Source organism: Acomys minous, assembly GCF_964271855.1.
Source record: "Acomys minous genome assembly, chromosome: 8".
NCBI lineage: Eukaryota > Metazoa > Chordata > Mammalia > Rodentia > Muridae > Acomys > Acomys minous.
Window position 1 is genome coordinate 8,736,566 of NC_140489.1, and position 21,347 is coordinate 8,757,912.

The 21,347-nt window shown below is 54.4% G+C and overlaps 2 protein-coding genes and 1 long non-coding RNA gene across 11 annotated transcripts in view; 1 reads left to right on the forward strand and 2 right to left on the reverse strand.

Annotated features, from left to right (window-relative positions):
• Positions 1-2,694: 2,694 nt before the first annotated feature.
• Positions 2,695-10,144, reverse strand: AMN (amnion associated transmembrane protein). Its single transcript, XM_084793179.1, has 12 exons — positions 10,022-10,144; positions 9,316-9,434; positions 9,192-9,236; positions 4,756-4,843; positions 4,422-4,639; positions 4,165-4,302; positions 3,953-4,061; positions 3,786-3,868; positions 3,533-3,680; positions 3,289-3,463; positions 3,109-3,202; positions 2,695-3,029 (listed from the first exon to the last, which is right to left on the reverse strand). Exons 1-12 carry the CDS (start codon positions 10,062-10,064, stop codon positions 2,925-2,927), a joined length of 1,365 nt encoding a protein of 454 aa, XP_084649305.1. The 5' UTR covers positions 10,065-10,144; the 3' UTR covers positions 2,695-2,924.
• Positions 10,036-12,155, forward strand: LOC311603909. Of its 4 annotated transcripts, XR_014781321.1 has the most exons (4): positions 10,036-10,105; positions 10,365-10,458; positions 11,016-11,249; positions 11,698-12,155. It is a non-coding gene; the product is annotated as an uncharacterized lncRNA (long non-coding RNA). The 4 variants fall into 4 exon arrangements; XR_014781322.1 differs by lacking the exon at positions 10,036-10,105 and having other exon boundaries at positions 10,217-10,458; XR_014781323.1 differs by lacking the exon at positions 10,036-10,105 and having other exon boundaries at positions 10,217-10,458; positions 11,016-11,126.
• Positions 12,156-14,292: 2,137 nt separating this feature from the next.
• Positions 14,293-21,347, reverse strand: part of TRAF3 (TNF receptor associated factor 3) — a 97,971-nt gene continuing 90,916 nt past the window's right edge. For all 6 annotated transcript variants that reach the window (XM_084793502.1, XM_084793503.1, XM_084793498.1 and 3 more), the window contains 2 exons: positions 20,784-20,958; positions 14,293-20,096 (listed from right to left, as the gene is read on the reverse strand). In XM_084793502.1, the coding sequence (XP_084649628.1) occupies positions 19,525-20,096; positions 20,784-20,958 (747 nt within the window). In that variant the 3' untranslated portion in view covers positions 14,293-19,524. The remainder of the gene's footprint in view (positions 20,097-20,783; positions 20,959-21,347) is intronic.

The following is a 21,347-nucleotide window of genomic DNA, read 5'->3' on the forward strand; positions in this document are numbered from 1 at the left end:
CAGGACAGCCAGGGCTACACAGAGAAACCCTGTCTTGAAAAACAAACAAGAAAGAAAGAAAGAAAGAAAGAAAGAAAGAAAGAAAGAAAGAAAGAAAGAGCCACAGGTGTGGTGTCTCATGCCCGGCACTGGGGAGGCAAAGCCAGATCAGTGAGGCTTGCTGCCAGCCAGCCTAGCCCAGCCAGTTAGCTCCAGACTCAGTGAGGGACCTTGTCACAGAAAAGTAAAAATAAATTGGAGAGTAATAGAAGAAGAGTATGTGGAGGAATGCTGAGTGGATGTGTCAACCATCAATAAAGCGCTGTTTAGCCAATCAACTGGGCAGAAGGACAGGAAGTGGTAGGCGGGGCTTGCTGGGGGAGGAAAAGCAAGTTTGGCAGTTGAGGAGAGGGAAGGTTGACTTGGGGAAGAAGACGAAGGGACCAATGGCCTGTGGAGCATCCTAGTAGCAAATGCTTGGGGTATATGTATTATATATCAGTTTAGAGTAGTTAGTTTGTTTACCATAGTTTAGGAGAAGATTTGTATTAGTTTAGATTCTGCCCAGCGTTGTGTTAGCAGCTTTAAAGTACGCTTCAATCCCTGTGTCTTTATTTAGCTACATAAGCCGAACCGATAGGGTTTCAATGTAACGAGAGTAATAGAAGACACCCCCCCAAAAAAAAGACCCCCAAGGCCCACCTCTGGGCTCCACGTGTGCACATGCAATTCAGAGCTCAGAGATGCTGGGTCCACACAGCTAAGAAAGCTCATAAAAGCAGACAGACCATCCACGAAGCCTTGTTCCCTTTATATAAAACACTGGTTTTCTGTTGTTGTTGTTGTAATAGTTTAAGATTTATTTGTGTGCGAGCCTGCTTGTCTGGATCTGCACCAATGATGCCCTTGGAGGCCAGAGAAGGCGTTGGATCCCTTGGAACTGGAGTTACAGGTAGTCGCAAGCCACCATCTGGATGCCGGGAACCCAACCCTGGTCCTCTGCAAACGCAGCAGTTAGCTTAGCTGCTGACCGTGTCTCCAGCCCCGTCACGTACGAGACACGTCCCTACTGCGTAGCCCATGCTTGCCTCAAACTGGCAATCCCCCTGCCTTAGCCTGCTGGGGGTGGGCTTACGACTCTGTACCTCAGTGCCAGGCTTCATCGTTCGTTACTGAAAATTTTCCCTCTAAATTATAAAACCTTGCTTTTCTGAGTGTGGGGGGCAGAGCTCTATGCTGTGCTCCGGGTGCTCTGTGTGCAGGGAAAGGCCTGAGCTCTGTGGAGCTGGAAGCAGGGGAGAAGAGCGGCTTTGTGAGCAGGGAGGACGCCGCCATCTTTACTCCCCTGACTAAAATGAACAGGGTCTTCCTTTTTATGAAAATACTGCTCCACACGCAATTTCACAGAAGCCCGCTATGTGTGGCAGGATGCTTAAAGCAATGACAAGTCCCTGGTTCCCGCAGCCCTTGCTTCAGTGAGTAGATAATGTCATGTCCCTGAGACCTGCTGTTGCGTGGCTTCTGTGGTAAATTGTGTTTCTCTCCTTTATTTTTTTTTTCCTGGTTTCTCGAGACAGGGTCTCTCTTGTATTAGTCTTGGCTGTCCTGGACTCACTTTGTAGACCAGGCTGGCCTTGAACTCACAGCGAACCTCCTGCCTTTGCCTCCCGAGTGCTGGGATTAAAGGTGTGGGCCACCATGCTGGGCTCTGGTTGTGGTTTTTAAGGTGTTTTGTTTTTCTCCCTCTAGACTAGAATCCATTCTATAATCCTTGCATGCATCACTAATCTTTTTTTTTTTTTTTAAGGAGAGTGTACACACATGTATACATATTCAGGTGTATAGAGGAACACGTGTGCATGCAGGCATGTGGGGCAGGAGACCTTCCTTTGGCGTTCACATAGACTAGACTGGCATCTGCCTTCCCAGCACTGAGGTTCACACTTGTGCCCCATGCCTGGCTTTCTTCCGTGACATCTGGGAATCAAACTGCTCCCCCGACTTGCAGGGCAAGGAAGTGTTTGACCCAGGAGCCCTCTCCTTAGCCCTCCCTGGCCCAGTTCAGTGTATTTGTTTTTGTTAATTGCACTGCAGCCCAGGCTGTCCTCAAACTCTCCATGTTCCTGCCTCCACCTCTGGCCCGCTAGCATTTCTGGCTAGCGCTGATCCATTTCCCCGCCCCGCCCCCCCCCCCCCCACACACACAAAATTACGACGAACAGGCACGGACCTTTCCTAAGACTCTGTAAGTGTAAGCTGGGCAGCCTGAGATGAACCAAAGGACAGGCTTCCTGTCCACCATGTGGCCGCAAAGAGCAAACCCCTGCTGTCAGCCCATAGCACGCTGACAGGGGCCGGGGCTCTCTAGTCCAGTGTGACTGAACCTGGCGGAAAGAATTTAAAGCTCACCAATTGCTTCCCCCACCCCCACCCCCACACACGAGATGCAAGCTAACCGGGCCAACAACTGGAAAAGGCCCATCCCAGCATCAATGGCCATTTGAAACTGCTGGGTTCAGTGAATCATACCCAAAGCCCAGCTAATCCTGGAGGCTAAAACAGGGAGATACTTGAGCCTAGAAGGTTAATGTCTTCCTAGAGTATACCTTGGGACTCCCATCTCAAAACCAAACACCATGGCTGAGTGGTAACAGCATTGGCTGCATGGGTGTGAGCACCTGAGTTCAGATCCCCATTAACACAAGTAAAGCGAGGTTGCAAGTGTGACCAAATAGGTCCATCCATCAGGCTAGCAAGTAAACAACAACAACAACAACAACAAACCCCCCCAAAAAAAACAAAACAAAAAACCCAACAAACAAGCAAAATAAAACCACAACAATTATTGGGCAAGGTAGGCATGGTCCTTGACACCAGGAGAGAAGTCATGGTCGCAGAGGACGCGACTAGTCCACAGGTTGGAGGCCTAGTACCCTCCCAGCAGGTCAGGCCTCTGCCTCTGCTTCCCCGGCAAAGAGTGGGTTAACGAAGTAGCTGAAGTTGGTGTCGATTTCCACTTTCTGAGGAGAGTCGGGCGGCTTCACATCGGGCTGTGAGGTCACAGTGTCAGGAGGCTCACAGAGCTACGTACCAAGCCCAGGGGATACCCACACGGCTTCTCCATCTCACCTGCTGCTTGAAGACTATCACGTCGAAAATCGGATTTCGGAAACCCAGCGGCACCCCAGGCGCTGAGGGCTCAGTCTCGCCATGCCTTCTCCACCTGCGGGGATGCGGGTGCAGGTGAACCCCTGGGGCAGCCTGGCCAGCCTCTGGGAGCCGGCCCTCAGGAGGGGCCACACTTGGTACCTGAGCCTCCCGCTGCGGTACAGCAGCAGCAGCGCCGCCCCCAGCAGTGCCAGCAGCACCAAGGCCGCCACGCCGCCCGCCAGTCCTGCACGGAACCCGTCCTGATCCAGCGCGGAGTCCTCCGTCGGCTTGCCGGAGCGCCGCAGTGTCGCCGACTGGATGCCGAGCACGCTCCCTGCAAAGAGACAGGCTCAGCGGGCAGGGTCAGCAGGCTCGGCGGAGGGGCAGGAGGGCGCGGGGTTACCTTGTGCCACCGCGTCCTGAAGGAGCTCGTGGCCCAGGCGCCCCGCTGCGCCGGTCTGGTGCCCGGTCTCCACGAGCACCACCTGGATCTCTGTGTGAGCCTCGCGCAGCACCTTGGACACAGCCACATGCAGCCCCTGGTACTGGGGCTGGGGAGGGAGAGGATTGGCTTGGCCTCTACCTTCTGGCCGATGGGGACAGTTGAGTTGGAGCTCAGCTGCCAACAGCTGGGACTCGCCCTGTAGTCTCGTTACCTGCTTCAGGAAGAGGTCCAGCAGCCGCTTTCGGTACCGCTCCAGGTCAAATGTGGGTTCATGGATTAAAGACACGATGGCTCCTGTGACGGGAGGACAGGTCAACGCCCCAGCAAGAGAGGGGAGGCCTCGGGGAGCGCGTTAGAGGGCGGACAGAGAGCGCTCACCGCAGAGGTCGCAGCACTGTCCTTGAGGCAGTAGGGGGTCGCGGCAGGTGGCCGGAGGGCAGTGGCCGCCCAGCGGCTGCAGCAGAGACGCGCAGACCCAGGGCAGCGTCTGAGTGGGGACACGGAGGTGAGTGCAGGAAAGCACGGCGGCAGCCACACTCCCCACGGCGGCCGGGGAGGACCTCGCGCTGTCCCCGTCACAGCGCACTCACCTCGGCGTTGCCGCAAACGCAGCCCGACGCGTCGGTGCAGGCCTGGGAGCCCACACTCAGCGTGCCCGGCCCGTGGAAGCGCAGGCGGCCCTCGCGGGACGACAGGAAAGCAGTCAGGTCTTCATCCCGCGTGAACGTCTGTGGGTGGTGGCATCAGCAGAGGCCAGGTGAGCGGGGGCGGCGGTGGGGGGGGGCGCGCAGCTGCAAGACGCCACGGGGACGCGCATAGGGGATGGGACCCGAGTCCACCTGCTCACCTGGCCCACGGCCGAGAGGCTGCGAACATGCACCAGGTTGGGGCCCGGACCGAGCGCCACGCGGAAAGACGCGTCGCGCGGGAAGAGGACGTCGTCGTAGCTGCAGGGTACGAGCTCGGCGTCCACGGAGAAGAGGCCACGTGCCTGGGTCGCGGAGCTCCACAAGTGTGGATCAAACCACGAGAAGCGGTCCGGATTGCGGAAGAGCAACGGGGCACCTATGGAGGAACGCACCAACCCACGCCGTGCACTGAACCTGCACTGCCGGGGGGGGGGGGCATTCCCGCGCCCACCTTCTACAAACCACGCTGCAAGCCATGCCTATCTTTCTCACCAGAGTCACAAGCCGGGTCCGAGCCAACTCCTGCAGCACTGAATGAGGCTCCCGAAGCCAGGACGATCTCCCCGTCCAGCGGCAGGAGCTGCGGAAGGGGCAGGCTGAGGTGGCTCGTGGTCCAGGCACACACTGCAACCCGCTAAAACCTCCGGGGCACCAGGGAGAACCCAAGCTGGGACCTTGGCGCAGATCTAAGTGAAGTCAGGGCCCCCCCCTCTGGAGTCTTCGCCTGCCTGAGGCTAACAGGAAGAGCTGGTCTCCCCAGGGAAAGAAAAGGGAAGGGTGTTCTACATCGGGCACAATAAGTGCCCGGGATAAAGGACCCCGGACTCCGAGCTGGAGCCAAGACTAGATGGTCCCGTAGGCCTAGGTGGCAGAGTCTGGTGCTGAGGAGCAGGACACAGCTGAGACCCTGGGAACCCATGGAACACTTGAGGCAGGAGGTGACACTTGCCAGCACCCATCACTCTGGAAAAGATATAAGACAAGGTCTCCCAGGTCGTAGAAGCCAAACTTTAAAATGCTCCTATGCCACTGGGGAAGGGGCATCGGTTTCAGGACCAGGGGTGCCATAGAAGGCAGGGAACCTAAGAGTGACTGTAGCTAGCAGCATGGTTCTGCTATGGGAGCCTTCTCACTGCCCAAATCCAATTCTAAGATAGGACTGTGCTATGGGCATGGGAAAGGATGGTCCCTAACACCATTTCCTGGTCCCCTCCATCTTTTCCCCAGAGCTTGAGGGGACAGGAGCATGTGGGAGCTGCTCCCTGCAAGGCATCACCCACAGCGCAGGCTCTTGTCCCCACTTGGCCTTCCAAAGTTTCAGACCTGCCCAAAGGCTCGCACTAGCCATGGGAGATGACGTCACAGGCCAGCCACACCCATGCCAAGGGTGAAGCACTGTGAAAGCCAGGGATCCACCCACAGGCAGGGCCAGCTGGGGACAGACGCAATATGTTGTAAGCATAGTGCTACACACAGCCATGTGAATGGAGTGCATTTTTTCATAAAGAACGGGGCGGGCTGGCATAGAGCTCAGGGCTGGAGCACCTGCCTAGCGTTTTTGTGTGACCCTGGGTTCTGTCCCTAGCATCCCAATAAAAGATCAGAACTGAAGAGGAAATACGACGAGAATGTGGAAAACCACGGTAGTTAGAGAACAGTCGTTAGTGGGTGAGATAAACACCAGGGCTGATCTAACTCCGGGTGTCCAGTGATAGCTGTCCAAGTCCAGGCTCCACAGAAGACTGCAAAGAAGTCCAGGAGCAGGGTGGGCATCTCAGTACCAAATTCATACATGAGGGAGGGGAGGCCGAGGCAGAAACAAGAAAAGGTAGGGGAGGGAGGGGGGGGCAGGGGAGCTTCTTAGACCTGAAGTTGGGAAACTTCAGCGCCACACGTGTACAGTATGTTTAATACCAAAGTCAGAATATTCTAGCTTCAGAAAGGAAGAACAGAAAGGAAGCAAAACATAACGGGACAATAGACAGCCAGAGAGATAGATGGCCAAGTGGTTAAGGACACCGAGCTAGCAGAGGATGCAGGTTCCATTTCCACACGGTGGCTCACAACCGCCTGTTCTCTGTCGCCCTCTTCTGGCCTCTAGAGGCACTGCATGAACATCGCGTTGCCTGGAGGACCGGAGTCTATTTTGCAAGATTTAAACATGAGGAAATAACACTGAAAATTTCAACAACATACTCAATTTTGAAAAACTTGTTATCTTTAGCAATAAAATTTCTACAATGTTCTAAAGCTTATGACCTCCGAACATAGAGCCAACATGGCAGCCAGTACAGAAATGTGACACGCTTTACATGACAGGGCTCCTACTTCCATAGGAGTGGTGAGCATGGCCAGTAAGAAAAGAAAAAGAAGGAAGTAGGCCTGAGAACAAGAGAAATGGCTGCCATTTTTTCTTATGATAACCACCAATGGAACTACATAGTATAAATTTTAAGGGCATCATTCACGATTGACACCGACTCTATAGAGTACTCATGAGTCAATCAGTATTATGTACAGACTGTTTGTCGTTGTTGAGACAGGATCATTGTGATCCCTGGCTGACCCAGTGGTTCTCAATCCTCCTAATGCTGTGACCCTTTAACACAGTTCCACGGGTTGTGGTGCCCCTCAGCCATAAAATTATTTTTATCGCTACTTCATAACTGTAATTTCAGTTATGTTGTGAATAAATGGCTATGAATCATGACGTAGATGTTTCTGAAGATAGAGGTTTGCTAGGAGGGTCAAGATCAGCACTCAGGAGGCAGAGGCAGGCGGATCCCTGTGAGAACAGCCTGGTCTACAAAGCGAGTCCAGGACAGCCAAGGCTACACAGAGAAACCCTGTCTCAAAAAGTAAAAAAAAAAAAAAGTGTGTGTGTGTGTGTGTGTGTGTGTGTGATAATCCATGTAGACCAGACTGACCTTGAATTTAAAGAGCTCAGCCTGTCTCTGCCTGAGTGCCGGGATCAAAGGCATGCTCGCACCATGCCTGGCTCTGCAGAGAACAACTTAAAACCATAGAAGAGCCGGGCGGTGGTGGCCCACGCCTTTAATCCCAGCACTTGGGAGGCAGAGGCAGGCAGATCGCTTCAAGGCCAGCCTGGTCTACAAAGCTAGCCCAGGACAGCCAAGGCTACACAGAGAGACTCTGTCTCGGGGGGAAAAAACAAAACAAAACAAAACAAAAAACAAAACCGTAGAAGAATGAAACTAATGGAAATATTGGAAGGCACAGCCCATGCTCTAGAATGGAGAGAGCTGCCGAAATGCAAGTATTCTCTGCAGCACTCAGAGCCACAAAGAGCAGCACAGGGGGAGGGCAGGGCGCTCTCCTACCCACAAAGACAGAGACAGAGATACAAGGGGGTAGGAAGTGGGAACATCCCAGGGAAGACCTCTCCGCTCAGGAGAAATGGGTGAGGAACTGGTGAAGTCCAAGATGAGGCAGAAGGATATCACTGGGAGCTGGAGGGGACTCCAAGAAATAGGGTAACCCTCTGCCCCCTCAAAGTGACCTGTGCCCTTGTTCAGCAATGGACGTCCCTGGGCAGTTCACACCCTGAGCAGGAATGCTGAAAAGGAAAGAGCAAGGAAAAGAGAGAGAGGTAGTCCTGAGCTGTCCGCTAAGTGGAGAATCTTTAAGATTTTGTGGTAATAGAGACACCAGGCAGGAGTCTCTGCCTTTGAAGGTTACACACACACACACACACACACACACACACACACACACACACACACACCACTGTCCCTGAGGCTGGGGAATGGTGCCTCAAGTGGGTGAGGGTAACTTTGCTGTAGCCCAGCCAGGGACTGTCCTCTGGGTCTGCCACACCTGTGAGCCCCAGGGCACACTCAATGAGGGATGGGCTCGGGTAAAACTTGGGTATCAAACCTTGGCTAGCAGCTCACACCTGTATTCCCAGCATCTTGGAGGTAATGTGAGAAAAAAAATTCCAGGTCAGGCTCAACAATACAATGAGTTCAGGGCCAGCCGAGGCTACTTGAGACCCTGACCCATAGAAAATATAATTTCTTGCCCAGTGTGGTGACAGGCAGATCTCTGAGATCCAGGCCAGCCTGGTGTACAAAAACTAGCTCCAGGATTGCACACAGAGAAACCCTATCTTGAAAAACCAAAAGACGACAAGCAAAAACCAAACCAAACACCAAAAACCAAACAAACAAAAAACTTGGTCAAGGAGATGGGGCTTTTATATTTGAACTGCCACGAAATAGTGTCCTTTTGGTTTGGTTTGGTGTGTTTTGGTTGGTGGTGTTGATGGTTCAGCAGTTAAGGCCACTGGCTGTTCATACCAAGGGCCTGGGTTTGAATCCCAGCACCCATAAGGTAGCTCACAAACGTCTGTAACTCCACCTCCAAGGGACCAGTCACCCTCTTCTGCGCACTGCACACATGTGGTGCACATGTATATTATGCAGACACACATACACAGGAAAAGCAAAAATAAAACCAAACAAAAAAACACCTCTTAACAAGAACAAAGACAAACAAAACCCTCATTCGTGCTCCAACCGCAGGGCCTGAGCACAGTGTCACGGGAGGTCGAACTGAAGCCTTTGCGTGTGGGCGAGGCACAGGCTGTTTAACTTCTTGCTTCCTACCCTCCCGGCTGGGCCGGGCTAGGTGGGCCGCCAGCTTTGCATGCAGGTTGCTAACGTGGCCTCCTCAAGGACAGGGTGGGGCAGGCAGACTTCCCGGAGCCCACCCTGCACAGCAGGATGCGGCGTGGGGGGGGGGGGCGCAGCCCAGCTGGGCTGGGCGGTCCCCACGTGCTCTCTTATGTCCCTTCCCAGAGAGCCTCTCCATCCAGAGGCTCCTTTGGGCCACACAGAGGCCTAGGAAGGGGCTTTTGGCGACCCTGGGCCAGCCATGGCCCCTGTGGCTACAGCTCCGAGCCTTACCATGTCCGAGATGGCGTGACTGTCTCGGACCATGACCGACACCATCTGTAACAAGAGGTGGCGTCAGGCGCTGGACTGGCATACTCTCCACCCTCCGCCTTGTCCCCAACCTCCACCTAGGCACCTTGTCCGCCGGGAATTGGACCGCATCTCCCGCACACGGGGTCCGGTTCTGGCTCCAGTTGGAGGCAGTATCGAAGTAGGTGTCGGGGACCCAAAGTTTGTAGGTGGCCCGAGTTAGTGCTGGAGAAAAGAAGGCTGAGCGTCTCTTTCGGGGAAGGCTACCCTCGAGAGAAGCGCGACACAGGTGCAGATCGGGTCCCCGAGGTGACCCTGACCCGGTGCTGATCTGTCAGCGCCTCAGGTCAGACCCGGTGAGGACCCAACTGCGGCGTTCTCTGTTGCACTCTTAGCGGATCTGCAGAGCCCGAGCAAACATGTCCTCGCCCTCCCACGGGACGTTGTCTCCTGTTCACGGGACGCTGACTTCCCGGGATGGGGTCCGCAGGGCTCGGAGAGGAATTAGCCGCAGGAAAGAGCTCTAGTGGGAAGCGCACTGGGCGCAGAGAGGGGTACCCGGAGCCTGGAGCCCCGGCCCTGTCACAGCGGTGCGCAGAGGAGCCACGAGGGGCTCGGAGCCCACGAGGACAAGACGTGGTTTCTCCACTTCCTGGCCATTGGGGGCCTCACCAGCCCATGCCAGAGGACGGCGAAATTGAGGCAGGCTGCAAACGCAGCCTCCATATCCCACCCTCTCCTGAGATCGGAACCTTTGTGGGCTGGAGAAGCCTCAGCCTTAGGGTTCAGAGCCGGGATGACGCGCGGCCTACCGCAGAGCTGCAGCCACAGCAGGACCTGGCCCAGAGTGCTCATCTCGCCGCCCCGCCGCTGCCACTGAGGCTCACACGTCGCAGGTACGGACTTTGCTCCTAGGGGCCCACGTGACCGGGCGGGGCTGAGGGGCAGGGGGCGCCCAGATGTTACACATTTACCTAGGGACCCGCCCAGCTGTCTCCTGTGGCCCCTTGGATGAATCTTCTCAGAGGAGATGACCTTAGCATCTGCCCTTTAGGACCCAGGGCCCTCGGTACCCAGTAAGAGGGTGTTGGCCTGGCCTGACTTTCCCTGGGACATGGGGTGGAGGTGGCCAACCCGTCCCCTCATCTTCTCCAGGCCTGAGTTTGTGGCCTGCAGGGATCGTGTGTGCTGGAGAAGGGAAGGGAACACATGTCGAAGTGCAGGTGTGTGGTGTCCTGAAAGTGAACAGGTGGGAAGGGCAGGGCGGGACACGCCTGACTAGATGTGAAGTTGAGTTGTAGGAGACTGGCAGGGTGGACGATGGATGGGGAATGGTCAGGGAAAAAAATGGCACCAAACGGGGGTGGCAGGGGTGGCGTGAGGAGAGCTGACATGAGTACACGGTAGACCGTAGCTCCTGGTGTTGGATATTAAATTCCTGAGAGCAATAGGTGATGTCGGTGGCTGCAGAGTGACAAGGCCAATGGCAGAGGGTGGCTGACAGATAGGAGTGGGTGGTGGCAGGGTGGTTAGCGATGGGCAGACATAGACACAAAGGGGCTGTGTGGTCTGGGCAGGGTGCCTGACGATGGCAGTTAGATGGACAGTGTGCTGTGAAGGGCGGGTGAAGATGTTGGATGAAGGTTGCTTGAGGGAACTGGGGGGGGGGGGCGAGGAGAGGGGGTGGAGTTTCTACGGGGAATGGGTGGAAACGGCCTGTAAAGGAAGGTAGGCCACTCGGCTGGAAGGATGATGGAGAACGCGCAAACAGGGGTAAAGGGAGGCTAATAGAAAGGCTTCTCCCAGTCCAGAGGTCAATATGCCACTTGGAGTTGTCTCTTGTGATCCAGCCCTGCCCAGTCACATGTCCCTGAGGGGCAAAATGGACGAGTGCAGAAGGCACCAGGAAGAATGTGGGTGAGCCATGGCGGATGAGCTGCAGTAGGTGGGTGTGCTGCTAAGACTTCATTGTCAGCTTAACTGTTTCACCATGGAAACACCTCTGCCGTGGCTGTGAGGGTATTTGCAGATGCCATGCAGGTAAGACCTGCACAGAATGTGGGCAGCACAGCCCCATGGGCAGGGTCCAGACTAAATATAAAGGGGACAGCAAGCCGAGCGGCTTCCCCAGACACAGCACAGCGTCACCAATATCACGGGATGACCAGCTGCCTCATGCCCCACCCACCGTCCCTTTCAACTGAAAGCCCAGATACACTGCTCCTTCCCGAGGCTGCCTTTTGTTGGATGTTTTGCCAAAGCGTGGGCATTTGAGGCATCACCTTGGGTTCAAGTTTGTGGTAATGGATGGATGGATGCTGTGATGTCTGCCTAGTGATGGTGCACCTGGGGACGGTGGAGGGATGTGTGGGGGGTGGGAGACAGTAGGGGAGGGTGCTGTAGAGAGGGAGGGCTGCTTGGAGACTGCCTGAGCTCTTCTCCCTGGACTCAAGCACTTACCTAACTCCACTCTTCTTCTCCCATGCAGGAGGCAATTCATCCACTAGGGGGCACCTGTTGTCACACCCAGATTGGGTGCAAACTGTCCAGGGCACCGACTCTGTCTAGCCCTTACCCTGAACAGTTGCCTTCAAAGTGGGCATCAGCTCTTCTGGCTCAGGAGTAAGTGTTGAGAAGGGTTTGCCAGTGCCTCCAGATAGATCCCACACAAAGGAGACTCGTGTGTGTGTGTGTGTGTGTGTGTGTGTGTGTGTGTGTGTGTATGTGTGTTTCTGTGTGTGTGTGTGTCACATTCTTGTTGCCTGTTGTTCTATTCCTCTAGAGACAGCACTGTCGTAGACTGGGCTCTGGCTCTCATTGCTGAGCCAGTCTGACCCATGGGACACAAGTGCTAGTGGCCAGGTGGGTCCTCAAGCCACACAGTGGCCACATGGGAAGGGCAGTGAGAGTACCAGGTGAAGAGGCTTCCTGTAAGAGGCAGCATTCCCAGCAACCACATGGTGGCTCACAACCATCTGATGCCCTCTTCTGGCCTGCAGGTGTACATGCAGGCAGAGCACTGTACATAATAATGGAAGGACAGCATCAGGAAGCTGAGTTCACAGTTCCCTACAGTCCCGCAGTAGGAGGAACGGCAGTGTGTCTACAGAAGACCCTGATGGTAAACAGGACCCCAGGCACTCAGGCACATGTGGACACACACTTGTAAACTGTCAGGACCCTCAAGAGGAACTATGGGCTGGAGAGATAGCTCAGCTGTTACAGGCTAGGCTCACAACCAAAATTCGGTTCCCAGCACCCAAGGCTGTCTGTCTCTCCAGCCACCTCCCCCCACCCCAAAAAGAAAAAAGTAAAGAGAACCCAGGAGTACTCAGTGTGGCTACTTTGGGTAAGGGTGGAGCCACAGGATTGGCTTGACTGTCATCTTGGAACCTTCTTGTGCTAGGGAGCCGTATCCCTCACTAGGCCACTGAAACAGTCACCAAGCGGCTTCCCACTAACTAGTTCATTCAAACTGTGCCAGGAATGCTATATCCAGATGGTTGTCTTCTTGGCATTGTAGTTCATGGCCAGCCTGGGGGTTGTGGGAACCTCGAGTGACAGCCCTGCAGTGCTGTGGGGGAAGGATGGGTAGGTGGGGGATGGGATGGACAGATGGACAAGGATGTGTGCAGAAAGAGAGAGCCTACCGAGGCCCCGAGGCACTGAGGAGGCTGGCAAGGAGGGCAGGGACACTGTTGCTGGGCTGGGGTGGACTTGATACAACTTCTGGGGTGCGGTGGGGAGGAGAGTGTGAACTGGATGGCTTGGGGCTCCTTACACTCTGAGAGATGCCATTAAGTAAGTCACTGGCCTTTCTCAGGATGAGGAGCCAGCAGCTTCTGTCCTTCCTTCTCCACGTGGTCAGTTGTCACCTCCTGTCCCTTTGCTTTGAGACTGTAGGACCACAGGTATGTGGGTCAGGGGAAGCCACAGCTGGAGGCCAGGCATCCTGACTCCTGGCTTCGACACTCTTTGTTCCTCCTCGGTGGGGTCCCTGCAGGGACAAAGGCTGCTTGACAAGGAACAGTTTGGCTGGTGATATCCCAGTGAGTAGCAGCTCCAGTGACCTGGCCCCTGACAGTGCGGTCACATGGCTGTTCCACAGCTAGGGGGCACACAGGTGGAGCCTTGTGGGGCTCAATGCCTGTTGTGTTCCACCCACCTGGGGCTGCAGTGCCAGACACCCCAGGAACTAAAGCACCACAAAGTGGAGGTGCAGGATCCAGCTGTCCAAGGCCACCAGAGGGTTTACCCTACATGGCACCCTGGGAACAGCTGCTATCATGACCACACACAGGAATCCCACTCCAGAAGTCAGCACTCTGCCATGGCTGAAGTGCCTGGGTTCCACTATCTATGGCCCTGGGCAGGCAGGCAGGCTCCTCCCACTCATCTTCAGTTGTGAGCCACCAGCTTGTGCTCCTTTCTGCTGCCAGGGGCCCTCAAGTGCTCAGGAGAGAACTCGGTGAGCGGGTTAGGGCAGAGGGGGCCTTCTTGCTCAGCTCTGAATTCTCCAGGTTTTTTTTTTTAATGAGGTGTGTGGGGTTATAACATTCTATCGTCTATTTCCAATAAAGGGGACACCAGGCTTCCCAGTCTCCAATGCTCCCACTTGTGGTTCTAGTCACCTGGCAGCGTCCTGCATAGCAGGCAGTGGGCACAGAGTGACTGCTGGCCACAGGCAGCAGTCCTCCAAAGACAGTGCACCCGCCCCAGACAGCCCAGGGCCTGGCTTCCTGTCTAAGCCTCATGCTCCCTAGCCAAGACAAACCTTTCAGAACTTGGGCTCCCTGGCAGGGCACAGCTCATATCTAGCCTGGTTCCCATCAGCACACTGTTCTTCACCCTGAACCAAGCCACACAACCTGGTGTGCTACAGGCAGGACCTACGGTGACATAAGCAGGCCTTGCTCAGAGCCTTCTGGTATCTCAGGATGGTGGCGCCAAGTCTTGGAATGAAGGGTGGCCCCTTGTAGCCACAGAGTGTCCCCAGGCAGCTGTCAGCCAGCCACTTGTGAGAACAGCTGGAGGAAGGCCACCCCTGAAGCCTCAGCAGTAATCAGCTACAGCAAGAAAACAGGACTCTTAAGTCAGCTTTATTTTCCTCTAATAGACACGTTAGCATTGCAAAATTTTGCATTCTACAGTCTTACAAACTTTATTATTAGCAGCAGAACAGAAACATTGCAAGACCTCAAAAACACAAATAAATACCAAAGGAAACCACACATAACACACAGTAAACAGAATATGAAACATCATAATGCTATCAGGAAATGAGACGTGCTGCTAACTCCCAGGACAGGATTATTGCTGAGCAATAACTCATTCTGTCTCAGTTTCTTAGAAGAGCAGAACACAGGACTCTAATCACTGGTCACAATCACTTGGACTGTCAAGATGGGGCCTCACAGCGAGCGGCTACTACAGACGGCAAGTGTCAAAACAGGCAGATTAAAAATACAGTCAGATGAAAGATTGGCCTTCTTTGGTCTTTGTTTTTGGGTAAGAGAACTGAACACAAGAGGTGTGCCATCAGAAAGAAGAACGCAACTCTACGACAGTCTGCACTTGTCTGCACTGGCCCCCACTTACTCAGTCAGAGCACCCAGACTCTTAGGGAAATCCTTGGAAGGAAGGCTGGCTTTTGTGTTTTCCAATTAGGTCATTTATTTGCCTTTGGAGGTTATCTTACTTGGCTAAGGGGACTACGGGTGTACGCCAGTCACCACTCACTATAGAGTGGCAGTGACCCTGGACTTGTAAACTCCATTCCACAGTGAACTCACAAGAAAGACTCCAGACATGGGGTGGCTAGGGAAATGGATTATACACTCTGCTTGGCTGCTGGGGCCTGCTTAGCCGTATGGCTGGCTTTGGTGTGGGCTACTGCCTAGCAATGGTACCCAGGAAACCCTCCAAATGGACAACAGGCTAGGTATGTCCAGGCCTTTGGGATGGGCTGCTGACCTCTTTTCACTGTCCCTGCTAACCCAGCTCTCTGACGCCACAGCACCCAACGGCAACCAGTACCAGCTGGGGTGGGACAGTTAACTATGGCTGGGTCACTTGGCAACTATCACCTCACCTGACCCAGATCCTTGTGGGCACATTCTATTTTGTAGAAAACAGCTGCTATGTATTTGCAAACAGAAGACAGAACCATGATCTTAGTCTGAGAAGATTGGGGGGTGGGCAGACCCTTACTGGTTACACACGCTCAGACACAATGGCATGCCTGGAAACTCATACTAGCCAGTAAAGGGCTGGGTTGAAAGTAAAAAATAGTACCATATGCTCCACCGAGCCCCTCTCCGTTCATCCTCCCAAGCAGAGGGATGTATGAGAGGGTAGGGACCGACCCTCCCTGCCACCTGTCAGGTGGGGTATGTCTTGGCCAGGTACGAAGTGCAGTCCCTGCAAAGCTTGGCAGTGTGCAGGGGGAAGAGGGAAGGGCCATGCTGCTGGCACTGGTACCCCCCCTGGTCTCCTCTCGGACTGGCAGGAGTGGTCCTCCCAGGACCCTGTTGCTTGGTGTGCCCAGACATCCCCCTTTGCTGGATGCTGTCCATTGGCTGCCAGGCCTGCCATGGGTGACTGCTTCAGTTACATTGGTATCATTAATGTTAGGCCCAAGATAGCAGGCATATGGTCCCAACTCCAGGCGCAGACTAAGGAGGGTTTGGGAAGGTGGCTAGCTATCCACAGGGGACTGTGTCTGAGCTCCAGGTTCTCATGAGGCCGACCACAGATCTGGCGGTGGTGGGTCTGAAGGCCCCGGTGGAGGCTGCCTGGGAAGCAGAGCCCCGGTGCTTCTGGCTACAGCTCCCCAGAGTTCCTGTCCTTGGAGGAAATGGAGAAGGAAAGGAGGCAGGACGGTGGCCGTCAGCAGATGCCTCCCTCAGCTGATGGCTGTGTTGTCTGACTGTTGTGCTGTCTTAGGGACATGGTGCTCTCTGTGCACAGGCTACTCCAGGAAGGGGAGATGGATGTAGACTGAGATGCAGACCCCTTCAACAGGCCTTTGCTGCTTCGAATGCTGGGCATGGGCTCTAGAGAAACAGAGCTGGTGGGCTGGGGTGTGGGCGCTGCTGTCCTGCGTGCGCCCACCACCCACGCTCATTCACGTTCTCACCCATTCCTGTCTTACCTGCAGCTGCACGGCCTGCGGTGGGTCTGTGTAGCCCCAAGAGGTACAGGAGGCCTGGTCATGGCCCCTCAGGCTACCTTCCTCTCCCTGACAACGAAGGGAGAAGGCCCTCACTCCCAGTCTGGTCCTGGGTTGTTACTGACCCAGGCTTTCTAGCTAAGTCACCAACACCGTGGGCCAGGCCTCAGGACACACTGCCCCTTAGAGGCCCGCATCTTCCTAGGAGCAGCTTTGGGCAGGTATGACACTGCTCCTGGCAAGCAGGAGTTGTGTCCAATTTCCTCATGGAGATCATGGAACAAATGGCCCTTTAAAAGATGAGCAAGTGACACTTTTGCACAGCCAGGTACACACACTGCACGACCACCCTGTTTCTCGTGGCCAGGAGGACCCTGTGAAATGGTGAGGGCTGGCTGCCGGAACTGGCAACAGGGCCTCAACTCTGCTGAGACCGCAGCCCAACACTGGCCCAGGTGGTGAGCACCAAAGGAATGCAAGATGGAGTGGAGCAAGGCATGCCCAGGCAGGACGTGACACGCTCCACACCTCCCGGGAGACGTGCCTCATCACGTCCTCCACACAGCGAGAGACAGGGCACAAAGGTATGAGCTTCCCAGCTACTTTACCAAGAAACACAACAGACACACTACAGGAAGCTGTGACAAGCCAGGCCCTCATCCCAGGGGACAAAAGTTACTTAGTTACTGTACTCACATCCTGCAGGTTCCTGGGTGAGGCTAGGAGGCCCCTGCCCTCACATCAGAAGGAGCCTTGTAAAAGTCTCACCAGAAGGGAGGGAGTGCCCGAGGAAACCTTAGAGTCACCCTTACACCACCAGGGTCTGAAACTGAAGACAGGCAGGGGTTTTACTAGACACAACTGTCAGCCTACACCTGTGGGCACTGCTCTGATTTCTTCTAAGGAGGAGCTGCAGGGATGTCCCTGTTGCTGACCCCTGGCCATGGTAACGCTACCCGAAGCCAGCTAAGGACTTCCAGGTGGTCCTCCCAACTCTAGGTCTTTGGGGAAGAAGCCCGGGGGACAGGCCTGGAGGAAGAAGAGGGCACCTTTGAAATGACGTGGGCTCTGCAGTCTTTCCCTATGAGCAGGACCACAGCCACTGACTTACCCCAAAGTGGTCCCAGCAGAGTGGAGAAAGGAGGAAAGGTGAAGAACCAAATGTTTCAGCCATGGAAGGGCAGGGCAAGTGCTTGAACCAGGAGGTCACTCATGGAAGCACGGGGACAGGTGTGCGAGAGGAGGGCACTTCCAGCAGGCACTGGGGCGAAGGCACACCCAGGACAGATGGCAGCACCAGAGACAAGGTGGGCCACCGGGCACCAACCCAGCTGTCCCCGCGCGACCATGAGGAGAGCCCAGAGGCAGGCAGTCTGAAGCGCGGGCCCAGCTGGCCAATTGTGGGCGCGCCTTTTGGGCAAGTGGCACAGATGTGGTGGTTCGCACACACTGGTTTTGCCTAAGAAGCACCCGTCGCGTGTAGCACCCATCAGTGTAAGAGCACCGTGGAGCGTGGTGCACAGCAAAAGGGGCACCGGGGCAGGGCTCCAGGCTTCTAATCACAGTTGGACCATCGAGGGAGAGACGTAAACAGTGAGCTCAGAGTGCCATCTGGACAGGACAGGCGGGGACATCAGCTGGCCACCCTTCTAACAGGAAGGCCAGGGCTGCTGTGGCCAGCCTGGGCAGGCCCCCAGACCAGTGGTCTCGGGAATGCTTGGGGGGGGGCTTCTCCTTTATGCTGTGGGGGGCTTCAGGAAATGTGTGGCTTCCACTCACACCTCCCTCCCTTGGGGCGGGGCTGAGCTGCTCTGGGGGGGGGGTCTAGAGTTGGACTCTGAATACGTAGCAGCAGAGGTTTCAGAAGCCACCAACGGAGGCCTGGCTTCCCCAGGCAGGTTGGGAGTCGCCTGAGGGCCCTGGTAGAGACAAAGATCTGGTGGTGGTGGAGAGAGAGAAAGAGAGATCTGGTTAAACTATCACTTTCTAGAATCATGGTGAACGCAAACCCAGGGACAAGAAGCAGCATGTCACATCTAAGGCACATGTACCGTATGCCACCATCTCTGAGCACAGATGTTGCTTTCGGAGGTCATTAGCCGAATGCAGCAGTATGACAGCATGGGAAACGCTTGCTGGGGCCTCCTGCAGCACAGGTCACCTGCCTATCCCCGCACACTGGACACTGGAGACCAAGGCTGGTGCTGTCAGCAACACAGAGCTTGTCTAAACATGGGGCAGAATTTTAAAAACCTACAGGATTTTGTTTAGAACTCCAAAGTTCAACTAATGCCCTATTTTAGGGTGAGAACAATTTAAGTCTGAAGTGATGCACAGCATCCATGGGCACTGCCCCTCACAGTCATTGTGAAGTCGTGTCACTAACTACGACAGATATCGAAGGGTTACATTTCTAACGAGAAATAACAACAGGTTGAATATTCTCTTTCCTATCACAAGTGATAACCAGTGTTTGATATTTTACATTTTCTTCCAAGAAATATCAGTCTATCAACGTTTTAAAACAAAATGTCTGCAGTAACAATTATTTGTAGAACTTTAAATTAAAAATGACTTCTGAATTTTGAGACCTTATGCCTACTCAGGGTCTTCTGACAAACAAATTATTAAAACAGAGACCAGATGAGGCCTTAAAAATAGACAATATACTATATTTGAAACAAGATTGCACTCTTGAATTTTAGGATGAATATATCAGAATTGTATTATTATTTCATAAGTTCTCCTTTTAAATTAACATGCTGACACATCCAGCTACCTCCATGTGTGTTTTCTTTTTTGGTGTTCAAGTTAAGGAAGAAAAATCATGTTTCTTTTTAGCATATATGTTTCCACCTTAATTAACTAGATCTTTAAAAATGAAAATGAAAACCTTCTCTGGCAGCAGTATTTATCTTGTTGAAGGATAAATAATTCCTCGGAGTGAATGTGGCTAGTCTATTAGGAAATCTGTTGGGGTCTGTTTTCACATGTGGCTCCTCCTGCCAGCCACGCCTCCTCCTCCTCCGGCTGCTTCCTCTGTTCCACAAGGTCCTTTCTGAGGGCGAAGACCTTTGTGAAGACAGACCGGTTCAACCCCCCAGAGGAGTTACCTTCTGCTGAATCCACCTCCCCAGCTTCTTGTCAGGGGTCAGGCAGATCCGAAGTATCTACTATGACTTTAATAAAAATTGTATCATCTTTAATATACGTCCCGTTCTCCAGAACAGTCTGGGCGACAAAGACAGGGCAGCCAGAGGCGATGTTCATCTCTCCAGTGGGCTTCTTGAAGCTGCTGCTGTTGGGATCCGGCTTGAATGCGTCTCCCAGGTGGCGTCGAGAAGACCCCTGATCCATCAGCATGAGTGTCACTTTCTGCTTGAACGGCCACGGCAACAAAGCATCGTATTCTCCACGCATAATGACAAAAAACAGCGACAAGTGTGTCCCTTTCCCCATTCCGTCCCCATTCAGGTAGACCCTGGCACACATCTTATAGCCGAAATAGCCTGTGTAGAAAGGCTGGCTGTAGAGAGACAGGGTCTTCCCCATGACGGCCTCCTGCTTCCGGCGCTTGTAGTCACGGATCTTCCAGATCAGCACACCGTTGTAGCTGGCAGTCTCGAGAACCTGGAACCGCAGGTCCATGTCGGCCAAGCGGATGTCATGAACACTCAGCATCTGGTCATGCCGGCTCAGCTGGGACTCCAGCAAGCCTGCCACAGGCAAGAAAACATTTGGCAAATGAGACACGCAAACATCAGAGAGGCACATCTGCACCAGGGTGTGGAACAGCAGCCCACAGGCACTCCTGTGACTGCAGAAGGTGGACATGTGCAGAGCGCACAAGGCGTGGGCATCTGCACTGTGCCTCCTCCCCGCCCCGGGTTGTCAGAGCCTGGCGGCCTGTTTGTTCACCTTCCCCTGCCCTATGGCCGTGGCATCCCCAGGGCCTAAGCTGTCTCCTGTTTACTCTAACAACATGCCTTCCATCTGCTTAGTACAACCCATGCAGCACAAGAATCCATGCCTGGCCCTAACCCTGCCATGCAACTCATCGCTGTGCTCACTCAGGCTCAGAGCTACACGCACACATCTGCTCACAGTGTCAGAGAGGCTTGGGTGATGCTCGGCTGCCCATGTCCCCACCTGGTCTGCCCCGTCCCTGGAACTTCAGAGTGTGTCAGGGGCATGTTGACCAACAGGTCCTGACATCCTTAAGTCCTGCAGTTCACCTGCAGTCCAGCCCCTCTGGTGCGGAGGGACACATCCCCCCCCCCAGGACTTTCAGCATGCACCGCCTCTGCCTGAAGCGACTGTTGTAGGGCAGCACATGCTGGGCCTGAATTCCACTCCCATGGCTACTGGTGCTGTGGCATGCCACTGGGCGCAGCTGCCCTCACCTGTGTTGCGAGCCACCTGCCCTGCACTCTTGTCCACACTTTCCAGCTCAGTCACACGGTTTTGGAGGGACTCCACACTGCTCTTCATGCTGTCTGCTTCCTCCCAGTTCTGCCGGAAGGGGCGGATCTCCTTGTCGAGTTCTTTCAGTTTCTCTGCTTGGCTGTCTATCACTCGCTTCCAGACCAAAGGGGTTAAGGATAAAAGCCAGTCAGAACGCTGAGCATGCAGTGCTGTCACCTAAACATACGCTGGAGCCATCAGCCCCTGTGCACCCGTCAGCCTCCTGGAGTCCCTGGGGATAAGGACTAGTGCAGAACACAGATGAAGTAGGAGCAGTCAGACCACAACCATCTCATGCCAAGGACCTCAGATGTGTCAGCAAACCCAGCCTGCGGCGCTTGCTTCCAATCACCAGGAGAAGGCCTGGCTGGATCAGATGAAAGGGGACAATAGCCAACACTGCAGGTGTGCACATGGCCCAGAGCAATTCTTCCTCTTCCTGCCAGAACTCCTACACAGCCTCCCCACCTGGGGCCATTTCTGGATGGCCAACTGCCTGTTTG